The 8,550-nt window shown below is 37.5% G+C and overlaps 1 protein-coding gene across 1 annotated transcript; it reads right to left on the bottom strand.

Annotated features, from left to right (window-relative positions):
- Nucleotides 1-1,553: 1,553 nt before the first annotated feature.
- Nucleotides 1,554-8,001, bottom strand: rgra (retinal G protein coupled receptor a). The gene is made up of 7 exons (XM_087802311.1): nucleotides 7,862-8,001; nucleotides 7,616-7,772; nucleotides 5,160-5,281; nucleotides 4,934-5,087; nucleotides 4,745-4,862; nucleotides 2,459-2,572; nucleotides 1,554-1,717 (listed from the first exon to the last, which is right to left on the bottom strand). Exons 1-7 carry the CDS (start codon nucleotides 7,938-7,940, stop codon nucleotides 1,574-1,576), a joined length of 888 nt encoding a protein of 295 aa, XP_087658437.1. The 5' UTR covers nucleotides 7,941-8,001; the 3' UTR covers nucleotides 1,554-1,573.
- Between the last annotated feature and the right edge of the window lie 549 nt (nucleotides 8,002-8,550).

Raw genomic sequence — 8,550 nt, 5'->3', positions numbered from 1 at the left:
AAACATTTTGGTGACATTATCAATGAGTCTAATTGATTTTTAAAGTTAAATATAAGTATGTAGACATTGTTTTGACACACTAAAGGAGGACGAAACCCAGAACCCGTCGTAAATGTTTTGGAGAGTCCTGCATGTGATTTATTATTGATGAATCAGGGTTGCAGCAGCTGCCGCTCCACAAATAAAACCCTGCAACTGCTTCTATAAGCTGCTTTCAATTCTCATATAAGGATGAAAAATATTAGTGAATCGCCTAGAAATATTGAGCAAAAGCCTGAGAGTAAGTTCTTCAAATGGTGGAAGATCATTTTCTTATTTAAGATGTTTAATTTCATATATTGAACACATATATTTGACAGTTTATCTGTATGCTAAAGCTAATTCTATTGTGTTTTTGTGGCCTACAGAGTTTTCAAGTGTTCTTCACTTCTTTGTGAGTATTCATTTTCATTCATTTTTAATAAAACTACGAAAGTATTAATGGAGGGCAGCATGTGTGTTGTTTTTCTCTCAAGAGGCTTTAATTCTGTGCTCCAAGTGTGTCCGGTTAATCTAAAAACTCTAATCTCTAACTTGTCGCGGGGGCTGAGAATGAAGAATTGTGCTCTTGTTTCCAGGATTACTACATCAGAGGTCAAGCCCAGACTCGAGCGCACGACCCGACACTGAATCATGTTTGAAGTAAATCACTGCTCATACCAGTATTCTGATACAATTCCATTGTCATTACTTTCATCTTGAGCAACATCTAGTCATATTGCTGCTTATTACTTATTATTAACCTTTTTTTGTTGATATTTGACTCGAAACGATCCCTCTAAGGTGTAATTATTATTGTTCCAATTGTTAGTTTGGTAGTTACGGCTAATTCAAAAGTTTAAAAAAAAGTCTATAAAGTCTACTAAAGTAAAGGAACAAGAGAATATAATTAATAAAAGAGGCTTCATACTGATGTTTCAAAAGGTAAACTAAAGTGGAATACAAATCACTTTTTATTATCATTAATTTCTTCATGAGGGCATGATTTCACCCTTGTGTTATCTCAGGGTCAGAGTGACCCGAAGGCCCAAAAACTAAAAGGACCGATCTCCATCACTGCATATGTATTTCTGGAAGCCAGGGAGGCTGGTCACCTTGACCCAGAGCCAACACAAGGGACACCAAAAACACATTTGTTGCTAGGCCACAGGGTCACCTTGACCCAGAGAAAACACAAGGGTTAAGAAAGGTGAGGTGTTCTTTCATATACCGGAGTAGAGCTAACATAGACGAGGGACAAAAGGTGGTTTAGGTTCTTAATGTGAAAACACCTGATCCCTTTTAAAGAATAATGAAAAGTATAAAAACTACATTTGTGTGTTTTCATTCAGGTAATTTCTATTCACATTCTTGTTTGAAAGATCTATTTTGTTGACGAAAAAATGTTTAAATTATGTTATTTCTGATGCAGGAAGTTTCACAAAGCAGACACGACAACACAACCGAAGACGCACACACATGTACACACACACAAAAACATAGTACCTGGAGAAAGCACCACAACAGAATGTAAGTGTAACTTTGCATGCTTAGTTTATTTGGACTTGTTCTCAATTTGAGGCACTTCAATCTTTTCCCCAGTCAGCAACTCCCAGATGCCTCCTCTGTAGTTCTCGTTCCCCAAACTATACAGGAAGAAGTTGATGGTGGGCGAAGTCTTTGCCAGGATTGGAGCCATCTGTCATTAAAACCATGTGGTTATTGACCAAAATAAATCAATTATCTGAAGATACTTCATGGTTTAGATCACATTTATAAGGTGGTGATGATGATCTTTGGCAAAAATGAAGTTGTAACTTATTTCATGTCGCCTAAAGTGAGCTTTTAACATGATTTTTATATCTTTAAATTATCATTTTTATGTACTCTCTGACTTTTCTTTTTATTTATTTTAATATAGAAAATTAATATATAGCCAGAATGTATAAAATGAACCAGTTGTAAATAAACTATTATTTTTTTCCCTCCAAATAATAATGAATCTTTGTTCTTTAAATAATACATTTAACACATTTTCCTTTTTTCTGTGTTTGGCTACCAGCATTTATCCATTTGTTTTAAAAATATTTTAGATAATTTAGATACTTATAATTTTAGATACAATTAAGATTTATTTTAATTGTATTGTTAATTCCTCACATCATTCTCAACACATTTTGTGTTGTTATTAGTTATAATATTGTGTGAAACCTACTTCATCCTATTCACAATACATTTATATACCATTTTTAACTTTTGAAATATTAATTTGCCTGTTTTTACAATTTTCCACAACATTGTTGTTATTTATCATTCCATAATAAAGCACTACATTAGTTAAACTGAGCAAAAACAACACTATTCATGTGTAATATGCTCCGTTATGACACCAAAAAGCTAGATAAACGCCTTGAAAAGAGTAAAACTCAAGCGTCCTCACCATCCTGAGTTTGGGAGACACCAGGGCAGCGTTCTCGACCACAGCGTAGAAGGACAAGAGTCCATACGGGCCCCAGCAGAGCAGCATGGTCTTCAGAGGAGTGTTGGGGTTGAACTGCAGAGAAGAAAACAAGAGATACAAACTGAGATTGACGCTTAAAAATTAATGACCAAAACCTGCTGAGCTTCAGAAATGTAGCACATCATAAGAGTCACATGTCTGGGATAATATGTCTGAGAGGAAAATAGTTTCAGGCAGAAGCAGACGCCAGTTTAATCAAGCGGTCGACGCTTGTTTCTATCTCGCTGATGTGATTTACTTACAAAAACATTCACTATTATCTTTTATAATTTAACAAAGAAAAGGATCTACTTCAAGAATGGAAGCTGAGTGTTAAATACAATTTTTGGAATGTAAATAGTCTCAAAAACTGGTCATTCTAATGCTTTGTTACTATGAACTATATTATATAATATTATAAACTTTAATGTGTTTCTCAGCCCTGCTTCCTAGCCTAACTTTGTAAGTCCCTTTGTATGAATTTGAGACATTTTGTCTAATTTTATTTTAACTATGTGTTCCCTTTTAGCTATAAAATGATTGCATTTTAGTCCCTAGCTCTGCCTGCACGCAATAAACAAATGAAGGGCCGTGGAATATCATGTATAAGGACACAAATGGCCTGCGGGCCACAAGTTTTGAGACCTTTAATTTAAGTTTCAGATCACTTAGTTATATTCAATAACACTAAAAAACAAACCTGGTATTGGGCAAATATAGGATTTGTTTTGACAAAGTTTGGCTTCTTTAGCCATATGTTGCTAACAAGTTAGCTTTGAAATCTCTTTTATTTGTGTCTCCACCATTATTATTAGCTATTATTATTTTCATTCTTTTAATCCTTGAATGTGTTGGACCTAAAAATCAGCATTTGAATTCAAGAATTACTTAAAAAAGAAAAAAAAAAATCAGCATTTTCCAACAAACCTCTAGATGTCGCATATTTTGAAAGACACCACTTTAACTAAACCGTCACAGGGCTCTTTATCTTTAGATATTTAACGGCTGAGTAATTGATTGTTTAATAGAATCACGGCACAGGATGGTTCAAAACAAACTCCAGCCTTCATGTTTGTCATGAGAGTGTCGGCCAACTCAGATGACTGGAACTAATGGCCTTATGCAACACCGGCAGAGAGACGAGATTCCCTGAGGAACGAGACTATCCAGAGAGCTTCGTATGAATGCCGCCTTTTTCAAAACTCTGCTGATGGGATGTGAAACACCAGCCTGAAGTCATATGACCTACATATGTCACAGACCACGTAAGGAATTTCTGCAAACACCAGTAAGACATTACTTTGATGTATATATAGATATATAGCTATATTTAAAAAAGAAATCCCTCCACAACTTCAAAGCAGGGAGGTGGACTTTGTACTAGTAGGATTTGTGCACTGGGAATTACCGAGCTTTATCTGGGAGAGTGCACATGATTTTAGGGTGGATTAACAGACACATGAGCGTTGCTATATCAACCATTTGCACCAAACTCTTGTCAGAGTAAATACATTGATGCACATTTAACTAAGCCTATGACCAAGTGTCTCTAATACTGTCTATTTCTGTCATCGTTTTACGATGAAAACTTGAATATTTTTGACAAAAAGCAAGAGCTTATGGTGAAACACTTGCAGTAAAGTTTAGGAACATCATTATTTTACTAATATTTATGGAGTTTTGCAACGGAATACACAACAATATAATAAAATAAAGTGTTGGTGGAGAACATGTAAGGTTTAATGATGCCTCACAAAACTGCAGTAGATGACTTTATTATAAATATTTAAAAACATGGAGCAAACTGAAGATCAAAAACTGAGTCTGGTTCTGTTTGAGGTTTCTGCCTCTATCACGGTGTGATTTACAAATGGTTGATTCTTAAACTGTAAAGTGTCCCGAGATTACTTTGTTATGATATGTAACTTTAATAAAATGAATTTGAACTGAAATAATAATTTTTTGGAAAAATACTACTTTAATTAAGATATGATACTGAATTGTATGGCTATAAGATATATTGATAATACAAAGACAATATAGATTTAAATATTACATGACATTATATGATTTTTGTTTTATTAAAAAAAACACTATCGAAATTCCCTTGTTTGCCCACAGACCTCACAAACTAACTGAAAGAAAGTACTGAAGATTTCTGGAATATTACTACATTGCTAGCTCACAGCCACAAATACTCAGATAATACTTTCATCTTTGACTCACCTTGTAGTTTCCTGTCTTCTTGAACTTCTCTCCGATGGACTGGTAGGAGGACATGACGACAAACACTTGGATGAACATGTTGAAGATGGCCATGGGGATCAGGTAGGAAGTGTAGTTTCTGTATTGACATGGAGACAGAAATGCTCAGAATTCTGCCGCTTGTTCTCGTGCACTCTCTTCCAAGTCTACCTGTCTCCCTTGGTGTAGTCCAGAGTGCAGCAGGTCCTGAGAGGCTCATAGTCGTACACGCCCCATCCGATCAGAGGCATGGCGGACCAGAAGGCGGTGAAGAGCCAGATGAAGATAGCCAGGGTGATGGCACTGCTCCACTGCAACTTTGTTCCTTAAAAAAACAAAACATGGATGGTTAAAAAAAACCTTAAACTTCATTTAGTTTGTCTCAGATGGAACTTACGGGTGCAGTACTGGTGGTATCTGTCCCAGGCGATGGAGGCAATGAAGTGGATGCTGGCGAGAGCTGTCACAAATCCCTGGAATCCGTGAGTCTGGCAACCATCAGAACCATACGGCCAATACCTGCAGTCGCGGAAACACAATGAGATCTTTGTAGGAGTTGAAACAAAGAGTCAAGGAACAAACTGAGTCAAACTTTTCTGATCACATGTCGGAAATGAAAGAGTAGCATTTAGTGAACCAACGTGTTTCTTTTAGAGTCAGACAAAAGCAGATTTCATTGAAGCATCAAAATCAATCAGTCCTCACTTAAAATATGTGAGAAACAAGAGGTTTATTAGAGACAAATGGAAAAAGTCATCACATGGGTTTCTGTTATCAAGAACATATTTACTGGAATATTTCACATTCTTTGTTAAGCCTGTCAAAAGACTATCCCTCGCATGTTTATTTATACAACTAATATGACCATAATAATAAGTCATACAGCATGAAAGTCTGTCTATGAAGATAGAACCAGAAATGAAATTTTCTCTTTAAAAACAGTTTAACATATCTTTAATTCATCTTTGAGAAATTACCGTCACCACTTAGTAATTTTCTTAATGGCTAGATGGCTAATATTTCCAAAAGAATGTGTTGGTAAAAGGTTCTAGTTGGTCATAAATTATTTTCTTTTCACGCTGCAGGCCACATTTAATCTGATCAAAGGCTACAAATGTCCAAAGGCCATTGTGACTGGTTCGTAAAAATGATTAGTCAATGGGGTCTGTTCATTCATAGTTAAACTAAATAGTGTGACGGAGCGATATAGTGGTGGCTGGTGAGCGTCTCCCATCCATCAACTGATTACAACGGTTTCTCAGCGCTGACCTTCCCCCTACTTCTCCCCCCATGATCCATCTATTGATGTCATCCATTAATCCCACTTCAACCATCGTCGGGTCAGGCTTGCATTGTTCCTAACCCAGATGTCATTGACCCGCCTGGTCATAGGTCACACTATAAATAAACAAACATTCATAAGTATCAATAATTTCCCTGCAATTGCGATGCATTCAAAGGTAGTGGGACATTGTCCGCAACATTTATGCAACACCGTTGAGTACATGCCAGGTGACATGTTGACTGCAACTGTCTCTAACGTAATGCTATGAATAGACAGCTGATGATTAATCCCTGATCGTGATAGCTCACCTGGAATAACACTTTAATACTCCTGATGATGGTTCGAGAATAACATTTATGTTTCCCCTTTTCTACACACTGAGGTTTCCCTCCCCCACCTACCTCTGGAGAATGTTATAATCTAGTGCAGTGGAACATATCTGGCCACCTCATGTGTTCCACAACCTCCTCGCATCGCAGCTCTACCTCCAAGTGTACACATGACTCCTAATCCAATCACAATGAAAAGTGTTTCCGTGATTTGTTGGTCACGACACCGTCAGGTGGAGGAGAAACACATATGTTGTTGTTGTTGTTGTTGTTGTTGTAACCTCAGCTTTGTGATGACCTTCTTGAGTTTGATTTCCTCGAGCTAAAATCAGGGCTGTCGACCTCTATCACCTCACGAGTCGATCAACAGCAAATAAAGCGTCGTCATTGGTTATAATTAGAGCCACAATTCTTCCTCTGTATGTGGTTTCAACACATGTTGATCCTCATCACTGACCCATAATATACATGATACATGTTGGTTTCTCTTCATTAAGTGGGTACCAAATCTATTGAAGTAAACGTGTGTCATCGGACTTTAAAAATAATTTTTGGAAACTGAATTTTACAGCATTAATTTCCAACTTGAAATTTGAAGAACAACTTAAATTTCAAGCACTGTTTTCCATTATTTTTTTAAAATTCAATGTAAAAATACAATCTTAAAAAAATGAATTCTTAAAAAAATTCAATGTCATAAATTTGATGTCGAGTAATATCTCATATTGAATGTTGCTTCTCCTTGGTGAAACTATCAATTGCAATTGAATTCTGAACACTGAATTATACCAAATGTATTCATGCATTTAAAAGTAAATAAACAGCAAAAAAAACAACAACACTGCTTGAAATTTGACGGATTTTTAAATTCAAAAGTCCAATTTTGATACTGTAAAAAAAACAGTGTTTGAAATGAATATTCAAAGTCCACGATGGCACACATTTACTTTCATAAAAATTTACGAACTGCTTTTTGCTACACTTTAATTGAGTATATAATTTAGGGTGAAGCTTTTGAAGACCAGGTTAGATCTGGTTCCTGGTCCTGAAAATAATTATTGTATTAAGAGGCATATATTTTCAAGTTGCTGTAAATGTCCTATTTAGTAACATTTTTTTTTCATTTTCTTTTAGATAAACAGATCCTTGCATGAAGAACACTAAAGACACGCTCCCCTGCTGACTCTCAGTGTTTTTGGCTCCTGCTGGGATGTTTCAGAGGCTGACATGTCGACTCACCTCAGGAAGCTGGAGAAAGCTGCGACGGTGGCGTTCATGGAGATGCCCATGTCGGCCAGAGCCAAACTGAAGACGAGGAAATTGCTCGGGGTCCTCAGCGACTTCACCTGGAGGAAGGCGACCACCGTCACGGCGTTCAGAAAGAAGCCCAGCAGACCTGGGGCGAGGAAAAAAAACGAGAAGAATGACAAATGGAAGAGGGAAAAAAAAAAAAAAACCCACAGAAAAAGGGGTGGAAAGACTCACCCTCGACCAGCAGACATGATCCCAGGGAGAACACGTCAAAGTCGGAGAAGCCCTCCGGTAGAGGATACGAAGAAACCATCCTGCCGCAGATTCAGTGACACTCGACTCTGTCGCTCTTGTTTATGTGCCTTCAATTGTGCGTGGACTCGGCTCGCTTATTAAAGGGACATTTCACGTGAAAGGCGTGCAGTTTATGATGTAAATCCGACCCCCCCCCCCCCCCACACACACACACCCCCACCTCGATGTGCGTCGCCCCAATCCGAGCAGGAATGTCTTAACGAACATAACCACACAAAAAAGACGCAACAGCCCTTAAAGCGTATTTGCGCAGCGCAACAGAAAAGCCCCTTCAATTAGTTACACAACAAGCCTTTGTGTGTTACTGTGTCCCTCATGTCTGCAGGCGACACACGCAGGATGATGCTCCAGTTAAAGCAACACAACAGGTGTCAAAAAAAATCTTCACCTCACAATTCATCGATTAGATCCTCGAGTACAAAGCATCGATACACGTGGATCACCTTATAAAGTGAGAACAGATATAAAACCTTTAACCTCGATGATAAAGTGTGGAGGGATGTAGAGATTAAGCTGCTCTCCATCTGTTAGGGCTCTGGAGACATGTGACCTCCATACAATAAGAAGATACAACCAGGAGGTACTTTAAACGGATACATGATGGATCG

This window comes from Callionymus lyra, chromosome 11, assembly GCF_982586985.1.
Source record: "Callionymus lyra chromosome 11, fCalLyr1.hap1.1, whole genome shotgun sequence".
NCBI classification, from domain to species: domain Eukaryota; kingdom Metazoa; phylum Chordata; class Actinopteri; order Syngnathiformes; family Callionymidae; genus Callionymus; species Callionymus lyra.
Note: the sequence above shows the minus strand (reverse complement) of the source record. Positions and strands in the feature narration are given on the sequence as shown.

What these genes read in the sequence shown, in the direction of transcription:
- rgra (XM_087802311.1), bottom strand. Translation starts at nt 7,940, where the DNA reads ATGGTTTCTTCGTATCCTCTACCGGAGGGCTTCTCCGACTTTGACGTG. An exon ending in ATCATGTCTGCTGGTCGAGG is followed by an intron (nt 7,773 to 7,861) that starts GTGAGTCTTTCC and finishes TCCTCGCCCCAG; the next exon opens with GTCTGCTGGGCTTCTTTCTG. An exon ending in GACTACACCAAGGGAGACAG is followed by an intron (nt 4,863 to 4,933) that starts GTAGACTTGGAA and finishes ATGTCAATACAG; the next exon opens with AAACTACACTTCCTACCTGA.